This window comes from Gadus morhua, chromosome 1 (genome assembly GCF_902167405.1).
Source record: "Gadus morhua chromosome 1, gadMor3.0, whole genome shotgun sequence".
Lineage (NCBI taxonomy): Eukaryota > Metazoa > Chordata > Actinopteri > Gadiformes > Gadidae > Gadus > Gadus morhua.
Window position 1 is genome coordinate 9,393,524 of NC_044048.1, and position 15,000 is coordinate 9,408,523.

General features: G+C 51.5%; 1 protein-coding gene across 1 annotated transcript in view; it reads right to left on the reverse strand.

Annotated features, from left to right (window-relative positions):
- Window positions 1-14,511, reverse strand: part of cd34 (CD34 molecule) — a 17,370-nt gene extending 2,859 nt beyond the window's left edge. Inside the window, exons 1-6 of the mRNA XM_030369415.1 lie at window positions 14,124-14,511; window positions 2,700-2,771; window positions 2,219-2,493; window positions 1,416-1,490; window positions 149-260; window positions 1-14 (exon numbers count right to left, since the gene is read on the reverse strand). The exon at window positions 1-14 is cut by the window's left edge and continues 39 nt beyond it. Coding sequence (XP_030225275.1) covers window positions 1-14; window positions 149-260; window positions 1,416-1,490; window positions 2,219-2,493; window positions 2,700-2,771; window positions 14,124-14,211 — 636 coding nt within the window. The 5' untranslated portion in view covers window positions 14,212-14,511. The remainder of the gene's footprint in view (window positions 15-148; window positions 261-1,415; window positions 1,491-2,218; window positions 2,494-2,699; window positions 2,772-14,123) is intronic.
- Between the last annotated feature and the right edge of the window lie 489 nt (window positions 14,512-15,000).

The following is a 15,000-nucleotide window of genomic DNA, read 5'->3' on the forward strand; positions in this document are numbered from 1 at the left end:
AACACTAGGTGTAGCTGTGGGTGGGGGGGGGGGGGGGGGGGGAAGAGGGTCAATTAGTTCACAATCAGTGAGTACCACATCAGTAAGGAACTGTGAAGGAAGTCCTGTGTGTCATGTGAGTGGCGGCGGTGGCTCAGGCGGGACCCACCGTCGGGGCTGGCCACCAGGATGCTGTTGCCGTCCTGGGAGACGTCCAGACGGCAGACCTCTGCTGCACACCAGGCTGCAGGAGCTGCCCGCAGGGCCTCCATCGTTTCCTCCTGTATCCGAGGAGCGTCAAGCGTCAGTCGTTTACGCATACTTAGACTGATACATCTCAAATACATCTCTCTTTCCTGAAGCGGTTCCAACGGTGGTCCTGTCAAAAGATTTCGGTGGCTTGACATAAGCACATCTGTCAGAAGGTGGTGAAACAACAATATGTATCAGCAAGGATGTTCATAGAACCAAGTGCTAAGCCCTAACACTCTCTCGGTTAACCCATTCCCCATAGACAACAAAGATAGCTATGATTAGATGCTACACAACTAAGTACTATAACTAAGTACGATATACAATAAGTGCGTACATAAAGTGCCAGGACGTACAACATACAGTAAGTAGGAGGGGTGGGAAGAGGTGGCTATTCAGAGTCTCGGTGACCTCTGCATATAATTGATCTTATCCATTCAAGTCCTGTTTTTTTTCTAAAGGTGGCTCAAATAATTTGATGAATCTGATTTCACAAAATGGAGAGCATTTCCCTGAGCACTGGGTTGTGTAACAGGGTGATGTCACGGAGCTCAGCCCGTGGCAGCGCAGCTCTGTTTCCCCTCTACAATGTCTTCACTCTCAGCTGCTCCACCTCATTTCAAATGATTGCGGCCAGGAGTGCGTTGGCCCCGCCCTGACTGTTCGTCCACGTGACAGTGTGAGTGTGTGTGTGTGTGTGTGTGTGTGTGTGCGTGCGCTCCGCAGCAAGACGCTCAGGGAGGAGACCCGAGGAAATATCTCCCTGTGGGTCCGCTCCGACTTTAAGATTTACCAAGGCCGAAGAACGGCCAAAGAACTGTCCTCGGCTTCATCGTCCTCACGTTTCCGACCGCTCTCTCTACATTAAAACACACGCTCCCCCCAAGGGCCCCGTGCTCAGGGCCCCCATCCCTGGCTATGGAGGGGAACAGCCCCGTGGAGAGCGAGTATAGGGGTGGCCTGCTGTCACCCTCTGCCTTCTGTGGACCTGTTTCCACAAGGTTGGTTGATAATTAATTGTGTGTGTGTTTATGTGCATGTTTGTGTGTGTGTGTGTGTGTGTGTGTGTGTGTGTGTGTGTGTGTGTGTGTGTGTGTGTGTGTGTGTGTGTGTGTGTGTGTGTGTGTGTGTGTGTGTGTGTGCGTGATGCTTTGTATGAGGCATCGCCTGCGCTGAATACGTACACAGGTGCTGGTAGTCACGACAGCCTTGACGTGTTCGGCTTTGATGCCCTCCTTCACCACACAGTTGACCACGGGCTGCGGGGAAGCAAGATGGCGTTAGCACAGGGAGCAGAGCATTCCGACCATGGAGGAAGACCCCGGGAGCCTGCGGAGGCTTCCACTGCTGGAGCCCTCTCTGTATCTCTGCGTCCCTCCTCTACAGCATCACACAAGTGTTTTCAAAAGTGAGCTGATGCATCTGTCGATGAGATCCTCTTGGTTTGTGTTAAAACAGCACAAACACACACACACAAACACACACACACAACGCTCTTCTAAATAGGCTGCACAACATGTCATACTGGCAAGGCATCAGAAGTACGTGTGCCTTGACCCCGGGTATGAAGCCAGTTTATTGTTTTAAAAGACAAAAAGTTTTAAAAGTTTCAACTTATTGAGTGCATTTTTCACAAACACAGACACAAACAGATACGCACACACACACACATACACACACAGACACACAAACACTGACACATACACTGACACACACACACACCCACACACACACACACACACACACACACACACACACACACACATACGCAAACACACACACACACACACACACACACACACACACACACACACACACACACACACACACACACACACACACACACACAATGGCACGCACACACATGTAAATCACTATGAGTTGGATGTGTTGTGTGTCTCCTAACACGGTCTTCATGTTCTACGACTACCACACACACCAGTGGTCATACTGTTCTCCAAGGGCCGGGGGGCCTCTAGACACTCACCACCACCAGCTTCAGGGGGGCCTTCGTCTCGGGGGCCTTCGTCTCGAGGTCCGTCGGGGCGGCCGGGGCCTCGGTGGCGTCTGACGGGACTGCGGAGGGCTCCGGGGTGCTCTTGCCGGTCTCCTGGGCCGCCACCTCCAGCAGGCTGGAGGTGATGTTGGTGATGACGGAGACGGCCAGCGGCGGCCCGGTGACCGCGCCGGTCGTGGCGTCAGCCCGGACGGGGGTCTCAGAGGTGGCCTCTGGGACCACTGGGGCCGGGCTGTCTGGGGCTCCTGCACATCAAAAGACAAATGCACTTTAAAAGAGGGCAGTGGATAGACAGCTTGTTGTGTGGGTGAGTATGTCTTGAATGGAAGCATTTCATGGATGCTAATGACTTCTAGCCGGCGTACTTTTAATCACAAGTGACAGAAAAGCTTGAGACTTGGCTGGAGGCATGTTGCATATTGCAGGAATTGCCGCGTTGATGGACACTTACCTGTGGTAGCATCCAAGGAGGCATCCACCACCGTGGGAGCCTCTGTGTCGTCCCCTAGACACATCAAACCATCTGAAAATGGATCGCGGAGGGAAGGAGACAAGAGAAACAAACAAAGACATGATGAGTGAGAACATCAATGTACGTTGAATATAGTAGAGACCTTAAAGGGCAGCTGGAGGCTCAGTGAGAAAATAATGGCTTCGAGACAGCCATTTTTGATTGTCTTTAACAATCAACATTCAATCTGAAGTCAGCCTAATGAAGGCAATATTTATTTTTCATGTTCTGAAAATCACCTGAAGATGAAAACACACTTCAATTTCAATGTAAAACCCAAGTTGTGTGTGTGTGTGTGTGTGTGTGTGTGTGTGTGTGTGTGTGTGTGTGTGTGTGTGTGTGTGTGTGTGTGTGTGTGTGTGTGTGTGTTTGTGTGCGCGTGCGTGCGTGTGCGTGTGTATGAGTGTGACCATGTGCAGCCGGCTGGATAGAGACCAAGCCTGGGAGACCCAGGCCCACCACATCCATTCAGCGTGTGCTTGGCCAAGAACTGAAACTAATTGATAATTAGCCAAATAGAAAGGCACTCTCTGGCAGCAGGCCAGGGGAATGAGCAGTTGTGTCATGAGGTCTCGGTTCCCTGGTACCACACCCATCTCTGGAAGAGATCTTGTTCCTACAATAAGAGGATCGAGTTGTGTTTGAGGGAGGGCTTCCTCCCAGTCCCTAGCATTGCTGAGGTGAATAGGTCTTCAAAATAAAGCACAGCTCATGTGAGGCGCGGGTGGGGTCAAAATGGCCGGTATTATTCACAAATGTCGTTGAAAAGGTCTACCAGTGTTATGTTCCTGAAGAGCCTTTTTTGGTTCCATTAAGGAGCGGCAGGCAGTTTAACATCTCGCTCAAGGATTCCTACAGGCTGTGGACATTGGGTTGAGAACCCAGAAGCTTTGGCTTGGATTCAAACACCTTGACTTTACTGCCCCTAATTATACTATTATACTATATTATGGATCGTGTAATGGGGCAATTTGACGGTGACTGACTCCAGAATGAGACAGTATGTGTTCCTGCCCATGTGAAGGTGCTGTAGCAGCCTCAGGAGTAATGACTGTGACGTCACTTCTCTAGAGCTGTTAATGCAAACAGAACACGGATAAATGTGTGTGTTATGGTGTCTATATTATGGACATTGTATAATGTTTGTGTAGCCTGCATTGTGATTTATTTAGTAGTAAAAAACTGTGCAGAGCTCTTCATAAATATTTTATTGATGTGTGCTGGAATAAATCATAAATACTTAACTGTGTTATTAAAATCAATATCTATTACATCATCTGTGTTTATTAACGTAATGATTTATTATTTATTAGTACAGTACAAGCAAGAGGAATGCATGTTTGGCCCCGAAAATGATGTGTATGTTGTGAAGAAAGACCAGGTGGTGTGAATCTCTGATGACTGCATGGTTCTGTATCAGTCACCCTTAGAACCATGCATCGATGGTCACAGATCCCCCCAGAAACCCCAGCCGAGAGTGTCTCTGATGGCTGCTCCCAAGCCCCTGGAGCAGGGAGACCACCCCATTGATGTCCAGTCCCAACACAAACACACCAGGGGTATACATAACACACTCACCCCGTATTGCAACACAACCTTGGACCTGCTCCAACACACTGTTTTCATGAGCTGATCTTAGCATAGCATCTAGCCAGGGTGTCAGACAAAAGGGGAACTCCTCCTCCTCCTCCTCCTCCTCCTCCTCCTCCTCCTCCACCTCCTCCTCCTCCTCCTCCTCCTCCTCCTCCTCCTCCTCCTCCACCTCCTCCTCCTCCTCCACCTCCTCCTCCTCCTCCTCCTCCTCCTCCTCCACCTCCTCCTCCTCCTCCTCCTCCTCCTCCATCATCTACATCAGTGGTGGGGCCTTGGGGCCCAGTGGTGGTGCCTTGGGGCCCAGTGGTGGGGCCGTGGGGCCGGGTGCTGTGGCCGGCCCCGGTGGGTGTTCCCGGGCTTGTCGGCGGTGTGCGGGGGCAACGGTTGTGGCAGTCGAAGCGGGGCTGGCTCATGGCTTGGAGGCAGAGTGGGACACGATAGACGGGAGTGATGGTTCAAGTTCTGCCTCTTCAAGCAGCTTGTGGTCCAATCCATCAGCAGCAATTATACGCTAGGGCAAAGCCAGGGATGTTTTACACAGCCACGTCAGGGTGCATTTGGGTTTTTCCTAAGTGCCTTTTACCCTTAACTTTCCCCTGGTGGAGGAAATGTAATTCAATAGGATTTTGCACTTCCTTTCATATAAACATTCATTTAACTTTTGGAGTGTATCATTCAGAATGACGCTCATAAGGATACTTCCTATATGTGTTCTGATGGCTGACACAGCCCAAACGGGCAATGGGATCCCCTTCATATTCCACTCAACACAGAGCGCATGGGGGGATGGGGGGGGGGGGGGGGGGGGGGGGGGGGGGGGGGGTTCTTCCTCAAAATTATTGAAGATCTGTAAAGATCCAGCAAGATCCACCGAGTCTTACATCCGATAGTCACTCACGATATATCATATGCCGAGAAACAGAAGAGAAGGACCAATGAGTTAAGGCGTAAATCGTTTTTTATCCGCCGAACTGTCAAGTGGTTTGAGGTTGCTAAACAATCCTCAAAACAATGTGTTTGCACTTAACCAGAATAAAAGACGGAACGCCTTCCCTGACGGTCCCTCCGGTGGATCCATGCAGTGCGCCGCTGTTCCTTCATGAATGTGCTCTTTCCACTGGAATGGCAGGGCTGTGATTGCTCTCTGCTTTTTTATGGCCCGTGTTTCCATAGCAAACAGGGTCTCCAAGGCAGATGTGGGGGGGCCGAGGGGCTGGGGACATGACAGCCAGAATCCCAGATATCTCTGAAGCAAAGCTGCACACTTTAAAGGGGTGGGGAGGGGTTGATAAGTGGTGGAGGTAGCATGCTTTACTTTGGTCTATACTATACCATAACCAGGTCTTGGTTATGGGTTATAACCAGGTCAGCCATCATCCTGACCCCCAAACGTTTTCTCTGGGCTTCGGCCACCTGGCTCTCGTGCGGCCCTGGTGTGTGTGTGTGTGCGTGTGTGTGTGTGTGTGTGTGTGTGTGTGTATGTGCTTGTGTGTGTGTGTGTGTGCGTGTGTGTGCGTGTGTGTGCGTGTCTATGCTCTCAATATGTGTGCATGCGTGTATGTCTCTGTGTGTCCATGCGTCTGCACACTCACACACTGCACACCTTTACTACGAAGCAGCAATGAGGGACCTCCAGTCTTACCTTCCCCTGTCCGTACCTCAACCCTAGCCACCGGGAGCCGTAGCATCCTAGCTTTCTAGCCCCCTAGCACCCGAGCGTCCTAGCCACTCCGCCCCCTAGCACCCTAGCTCTCTTTCACCCTGGTCAACCGGCTGCTCTTCCTTGTCTGAGGAGAGGTGTCTTTGGTAAGACCGGGGGGGGGGGGAGGGGGGGGAAAGCGGTGGCTGCAGATTTGTCCGGGCTGACGATGGAAGAGGAATGGGGGGGGGGGGGGGGGGTGAAGACATTTGGGAGAGGATCGAGTAGAAACGTGGCGGTGGTCCTGCTGCACATGGTCTTTATGAGGACGTCTCCTCTCTCCTTTGTGGGGGGAATAACTGAGCCGGTAGAGGGGAGGAGAAGAGCAGCTGCCGCAAGGCCCCCCCCCCCCCCCCCCGCCCCCCGAACCCCACCCTCAGGGCGCCCCTAACTTCCTCCCGTTTTTTTACACTACAGCCTCCGTCCACATGACTCGGTCCTCCACCCAATCCTCCGAGATAACACTGTAACTCTGAACACCTGCTCCCCCCCCCCTCAACCGGCCCATTCCTCTAAATCCACACGCGTTCCTATTTTCCAGATGTGTTGCAGCCGCGCCCTGGCGTCCACCCTGTCTCCCCCTCTCGCCCCGTCCCCCGTCCCCCGTCCCTCCCTAGAGTCCTTCACGGAACAGTCACGATCAGCAACCCTCGGGTCAGGTCCCAGAGCCCTCCTCCCAGTGTCCATGGCCTGGGGGAAGTGTCCTGAGCGTGGAACGCTCCTGCAGGGTGGACTGACTCAAGGACATGAGGATCTCGCTTTGGGCCCGTCAGCGCTGCACACTGAGGTCCATTCATAATGCTCAGGAGCTTCACTACAGGTCAGTGGAGTTCCGCAAGGGCCCCGGGCCCTCAGCCCCAGGCACTGCAGGCAGTGAGACACGATTTACACGGATAGACAGGCAGGCAGTGAGACAGACACGGGGCTGGAAATACACACAGTGATGATCAAGCTGGACTCTGCTGCGATGGAACTATGCTTGGGTAACCGCGGTGACCTGGTACGTTGACGAGCTCACGTTTCCTCTTGTGGATGGAAGCGCGCCACACCCAGCCAGGGGGGTCTTCAACCCAGGGTTAGTGGTCCACGACGGCAAACCTGAGTAGTGATTATGTTTCTGAGGCTAATAGTGGCAGAGGTTGACCTCTGTTGGCCCCGCCCACACCTCTGGGGTCTTGAGACAAAACACTAAAGGGGGGACGAAAGAAAATCTCGAAAAAGGAATTAACAACAGCTCTGGAATGTTCGCCACGCACATCCTATGACAGGATGTGGCTGTGATGGCGCACAGCGTGGGCTGACCCCTCTGTGGTCGGGAGGTGAACATGCTGGGGGCTACAGATAATGCCCACCAGGCCTGGGATTATGGACCCACCTAAGCTATGTCAGCTATGTCATGGCCTGTGTGGCCGTGCGGCAGACTGGAGGCAGACCTGGGTGGATAGCGTCTGCAATGCGGCACGCTGCTCTGGGAATGTTTTTGTATTATCTCGTTGTTATGATGTGGCTTTTTATTATTGAATATCCAGTCCGAAATGTCAGCACATAATGAGATAAGGCAGGCACACACACATTCATTGTTCTGAACTCTTTTTTCTTTGAAAACCTCCCCTTTTTCTGGAGCGATAAAAAGAATACTACATCACAAAAATAAATAATAAATAAAATAATGAGACAAAGTTTTAAGAAAGTAAAACTATCTTGTTAGCGCGACAGGCTGGCTAGCCCCGGGCAGCTGGTGAGAAGAGGCTAACAGCCTAGCGGTCTCTGCGCGGCGCTGGGCTGTGTAACAGCAGATGTCTGCGGACACGTTCCAACGCCCTCCGGTGACATGGGCCTCTGGAGAGCAGAGGATATCAGAGGGCAGCCGGGCCTCATAGACACATTCAGACTAGCAGCTAGTACAGAAAGGACGGGGAAGACTATTCCAAAAAAATGCCTGACACTCACTCATCAACAACCGGTCTGACAACCGGTTAGACACACACACACACACACACACACACACACACACACACACACACACACACACACACACACACACACACACACACACACACACACACACACACACACACACACATACATACACATACACATACACATGCACACACTTTTCTGCTCACATGGACACATGCTTGTGTGCTCTGAAGCATACATGCATGCATACACGCACACATACACACACAAACACACACACACACACACACACACACACACACACACACACACACCCACACACACACACACACACACACACACACACACACACACACACACACACACACACACACACACACACACACACAAACATTTTCAAATTCTGAGCAAAACACCACCTATTTCCCTCTTTTGAGAACCTCCTACAGGCAACACATATTTGAGCACAGCCCCCCAAACAAACACCATCCAGTTAAGATCTATAAAGCAACATTGTGCTTTCAATTAGTCCCCATAAACATCCCAAACGACTTGCTGAGCATTCATTACAAGGAGCAATTATTGTGGCAGCAAAAGGTCCCTGCCAAGGCCAATTAGCTGTTTCCCCTGTCGGTGTGCAGAACTGGGGGTTGAAATGGGTTTGGACAGCCGCGCTGTCTCCACTTACTTCACAATATGCATTCTGATTCTACCTTCACCCATCAGGCCATTTATTAAGATCCAGCAATGAATGTGAAAAGCTTAAAGCCTGTGAGACACAAGGAATCGTCAAAATGAATTATCTGTGATTAGGCATTAGAGTTTGCACTGATCCATGTGCAGAGTCCTCTGTTGTGAGGGAATGGCTCCCACCTCCCCCCTCCCCACTCTTTACAGCCCCAACATCTGTAAACCTGCAGCTGGGTGCCAGGGGAACAAGGAACAACATGCTCACCAGAACACAACTGCAGTCATTTGGAGGGAAAGGAAGATTTGAATGTCGGTGCGCCTGCTATTCATTAGCACTGTTTCACTAAGGTAAATATTGTTGCTAGACGATGCACTCCTGCTCACTCTTACCCCGGACCTCCATCCCCACCCCCTCTTTTCCCTGGCGGAAGATTAGCATTGGGTGGTGACAACTCACTTTGGGTTTTGTTATGATAAGTCTACATTTCCCTGGAAGAGCCTGACTGGCTTCGAAAGAAGTTCATCAACTTTGGTTCCCTTATCGCAAATGTGGAAAAATCCCGTGCAGGCGAGGGTTGTAAAGGGGATCCAGAGCAAGGATGTGGCATTCTACTGGGCCGCTCAAAGTGATACAAAGTGGTTGTTGGCGACCGGCTCCACCAAACTGAGAATACGATGGTGAGGCCGAAGGCAGCGTGTCTCCAAGGAAAAGCTCCTTGCAAGCGGTCATGGATACTCAGCCTTGACTCCAGGTCCAGCGAAACACACGCCCTGGGGGCTGACATAAGACTTCTCTCTGCCAAAGGCTTATGTAAAAGGCCCACACCCGCAATGGATGACGGCAACCGAATGCTTCCATCACACCATGGAGCTGGAAGAATGCTGGGTGATGGGCCAAGGCCATGAGAAAGACAGTGGCAATATTCAGGCCCTTGTTTGTGTTGGCAGAGACGCCCCGTCTGACTGAGAACCGGGGCGGACATTCAGAACAGATACCCATGATGTGATGCGGGCCTTCTCTCCGGCCAATAGACCCTGTGTTCTCGATTAGGTGTTCCCCGACGAACTCTTCTGACTGTCTTGAGGGAGTGAGGGTGAGTGTGTGCTTCACCAAATGTGGGACTCCTTTGTGTGTGACCACCGGGTTCACGGTCTCAATGTTCTCGGCTCATGGCTCTGAATGACTGGACTGTATTAGTGGGAGGAGATCAAAATGTCAATCAAGTGCTGTGACACAAAGCAGGAATAGTGGGATGATTCAGTGACACAATAGTGGCATGCACGCACATACACAATCACACATGGGACACAAACGCACACACACAGATGCACACCAAAAACACTCACTTATCTGCCATCTGGGACAACAACATATCACACAATATCGACTCATCAATGCCGCTGATATCAACCCTCCCGTGCGCATTGGTCGATTCCTGTAGCCGCATAACTTCCACTCGAAGAATTCAGTTGGAAAAAAATAGATTTTCTGGGACAAAGGAAAGAATTTCTAGCACCGGTTTTCCCCCAAAATCTTTGGAGAGACTCTTCCAAGAGGCGTTGGATTACATCATGCGCAGACGAAGCGACCGTACCCATTTCAACACTGCATACTTGTGGGCCGGCAGCAGGGCTGAATGGAAGCCATGGGAAGCAGGAACGTAATAAACTAAAGCAGCGTCGGTCCGAGAGGCCGTTGGACTGGACGGCTTCAAAGGGAGCAGGCCGTTGGCCCAGCAAAACCAGTCCAAACATGTTCGTCACAGAAGTGCTTTTGACTCATTTTCTGATGCCTATTCTGCTCTCTCTCTCCCCCTCTCCCTCTCCCTCCCCCCCCCCCCTCTCTCTCTCTCCCGCCTATCACATCAATGCTATTGAATGAAAAAAGCAAAGTGAAATATTTTCATTTTCATTCCATGTATGTTTTGACCTCCTTGGTGATATTCCCAGATAAATGTAAATACAGCCCTAAGAGTTCAGGAATTCAGATAACCAGGTTTATACAACGGGTAGAAACTAAAATAACATTGCTAGCGTTGTTTTGCCTTATTGCCAATGTTGTGGCTCTATTTGCGTTGCATCATTTCCCCTTGAAGCATGACTTCTACCTCCATAAATGTGCTTATTTGTATGTGTTTATTACCGTAAATGGTTCCAATGGTTTCCAGAGTCCTCAAACGGCCTTTCTACGTTGTTTTTTGTTTATTTCTGTGTGTGTGTGTGTGTGTGTGTGTTGCATACTTGGTCCATGTAAATCACGCAGAGTGTTTGTTAACACAACCCTGAGATCAGCTGCCTCTTCCTCTGGCACTCATTGAGCTGGTGGTGACATCACTGACGTCACCCACAGCGGCAATCCAATGTAGCATGGATTAAACACACACACACACACACACACACACACACACACACACACACACACACACACACACACACACACACACACACACACACACACACACACACACACACACACACACACACAAACACACACACAAAAGAACCAGAAAGCATGAACAAGACAGGAAATGTGCTGCGACAACATCTGTGATCTATTTCGATGGGTGACTTGACAAAGGGACGACTTCATGTGCTGTCGTTCCAAGAGCAGCCGACACAAAGTGTGAAACACGGACACTTCCTGTCCAGGCTCCCTAAATGAGGACTGACCTCAATGGCCTGGAGGCAGCAGTGGGTCTGAAAGAGCAGGCTGATGGCATCTCATCAACCGCACTCGATTTGGGAATCAAGAATAGAATATTGTATTATATTTAGTTGTTTATGCCATCAGGCTGAACAGAGACAAACCTTACTCGCTCCAGATTAAATCTTCTCTCCGGCATCCAATCACATCCGCTGTATATTACAGCTCTGACCTATCCTCCAGATGCCCGCCGGCAGCGCTGTGCACCGCAGTGGGCCAGTTGGCCCCGTCCTGGAGGGCTGAGGGGCGGTGGCTCAGCGTGGGACGGAGGCTGGGTGTACGCAGCGGGGCGACACAGGTCAGGTAAAGGTATGGCTTGTGACAACACCCCGGTGCAACCTCTTAAAATAGAAAGTGGAAACGCTCAGCCTTTAGACCTTGAATAAAGTGGGGCATGTCACACCCGACCATGAAGAATGTCAGGAGGGGAAAAGCAGGAATGGGAGCAGCAGAACTGGAACGTGAAGCGCGGCCTGGCTGGATCCGACCGGATGGACGTGTGGCTTTTGTAACGACGGCGTTGGTGCCGATGGGATCTTTATAGGGGATCATGTTTAATCGAGAAGGTCAAAAACATAGAAGACACTTCTGTGTGCATGACTGCATTTCTGTTGTACACGCGGGGAAGAGGGCGTGTCCCTTTTAATGCGATTTCCACGTTCATTAAGTTAGCAGCGGTTGGACTGCTGGACACACGCCATGACTGTGTTGCTCTGAAGTGGATGCACCGACGTTTTCTACCATCACATGATGTTTTCCTCCCCTTCACAAGTCAAAACTGCTCCGAGGGGGTTAGTTCCTCCTCATCCAGGGGAGTTAGGGGCCGTGTCTCATGGAGTGGATCTGTCCAAGTGTGTCCGTTTTACCAGTCCTGAGTGGGTCTGGAGAAGTCATTAGACCGGGAGGCCCGGACAGAACCAGCTTACGTTTACAACCGACGGGACGTTAACACTATCCAAGCCCTACATCACCCTGCAATTTGAATCACACACACACACACACACACACACACACACACACACACACACAAACGAGTGCACGCACATACACATACACACCGCACGCACACATGCATACAGACATAAGTACATGCACACTCCCACACACGCACACACCGCACGCACACCGGGCAACCACACTCACACACAAACACGTAAACACACAAACAGATGCACTCCCACATGCATTAGCGTTAGGGCTTACATACAAAGTCGTTATTTGGCAGACCGTCTCGCACACACGCACACACACACACTCACCTATAAAGATATGTGGCTTCCATGTTTACAGATGGAACAAACCTCTAACCTTACAGGGTTTTGATCAGTGAAACACGGTCGGCAGGCCCGGCCACGCGGGTGGTCCGGGGGGGAGCGGGGGAAATCGCCCCTCCCTCCCTTTTGATGTAGCTGTGGCTCTTAATTTGTTCTATTCATTTTTCCAGTGTACCAATGTCGACTAAATCGCAGAAAAACACACACATGCACACGAACAGATGAACATTCAAACACACACAGGCACAAACACAGCCACCCGCATGCAAGCTCCACCCAAACTGCACTGCAGGACGTAGTGCATAATTACCCTCAACGGTAACTTTCCCCTCCTGTGCAGACCTCTTTGTGTCTGCAGCCGGCCCCGGTGGTGCTGTGGCCCACCACCCCCGCCTCCACCCCCCCCCCACCCCCACCAGCACCAGCAGCCCCCCCAGCCCCACCAGCACCACCATACTGCCCTCTGCTACCCTCGCTGTAATTCGCCATGAAACGTTCCCACCGTGCCTCCATGCACAGCACAAAGCCGGCGCAGAGCGCACACACACACACACACACACACACACACACACACACACACACACACACACACACACACACACACACACACACACACACACACACACACACACACACACACACAAACACACACACACACACACTCACACAAAGAATCGCACACACAAACACACACACACACACACACACTCACACATAGACACAGACACACTCTCAAACACACACACACACATGCACACACACACACACACACACACACACACACACACACACACACACGCGCGCGCGCGCACACACACACACACACACACACACACACACACACACACACACACACACACACACACACACACACACGCGCACACACATGCACAGACATACACACACACACACACACACAAGCATAAAAGAGCAGTTAATCAGAATCAGATGAATGAATTTGTCATCATAGCGGGGAATTTCCTTTGTCTGTCATTTCCCGAGAAGAAATCAACAGAAAAGGAGAAGCGAGAGACACTTGCCCTTGTGTCTATACTCTCAGTCTCATTGGTGTGTGTATCTCGACTCTCCATCTCGTGCGCGACACGTCCAGCTGCAGAGTGCCGCTCAGTCGGCCACACCTCAATTTACTACTACAACCGGCGCGACCCGCATCTGCGACGACAACTCACCAAAACTACACCTACAATAAGAAATACAACTAGATCCATACTTACATCTACAGATAACCAGACGCACACACACACACACACACACACACTCACATAAAACACACACCCAGAATAAGAACTATAATAAGAAGAGCCAGAACCACAACCCCAGCATGAGACCACCACCACGAGAGCCGTTGTTCTCCAGGGCTGGAGGGAGAAGGGAGAGGCAGGTAAAGAGGGTGGGAGGAGAGCACGGATCCCGGTAGAGAGAGAGAGAGAGGGAGGGAGGGAGGGAGGGCGTGGGGTACTCACTGTTGAGCAGCAGAGCTCCCAGCAGCAGCAGTGCTGCACCAGACATCTTCTCCCCGGCTCCATTCATTCTCCACATGGCGGTGGCCATCGCGCTCCGAACACAGCAGCGGGCGGCAGGCAGGGAGGGAGGGTGTGAGGCGGGGGAGACGAAGGGGAACACTGGAGGCAGAGAACAGGGGTTGGGGGGGGGGGGAGGAGAGAGAGCGCGAGAGCGATGCGGCGGGCGAGCGGAGCGAGAGCTAGGGAGTGAGGGAGTGAATGAATGAGTGGGGTGGCTCGGTGGCGAGGTGTAGATGGGTCTGTGTGAGAGTGGAGGGAGGGGGGGTGTGGCCGGTTGCCTGTGTCTGTTGGAGAGGGGCAGAGGGACAGGATAGAGAGCAGCGTGCCTCGCTGTGGGCTTTTATATCGCCCCGGCGCTCCTCTGCCCCCGCCTTCCTCTTCTCTCTCTCTCTCTCTCTCTCTCTCTCTCTCTCTCTCTCTCTCTCTCTCTCTCTCTCTCTCTCTCTCTCTCTCTCTCTCTCTCCCTCTCTGTTCCCCTGCCACACCCCTTTTCTAACTGACTGTCGTTAAGCCAACATCCCAATGCGGCTGGCCCTCCCTCTTGCCTGTGTGTGTGTGTGTGTGTGTGTGTGTGTGTGTGTGTGTGTGTGTGTGTGTGTGTGTGTGTGTGTGTGTGTGTGTGTGTGTGTGTGTGTGTGCGCGTGCGCATGTGTGTGTATGAGTTGCAGTCGTAGTACGATGAGGTAATCGCTGCATTGGCTGTGTAGCATGTACCAACTCAATAAGTCAAGCTTCAGGTTAGTATCAGACGCAGTTGTTTCCATCGGTATATGTTTGTTTCGCACTTTGGTCTCGGATTTAAAACCAGAAAAACAGT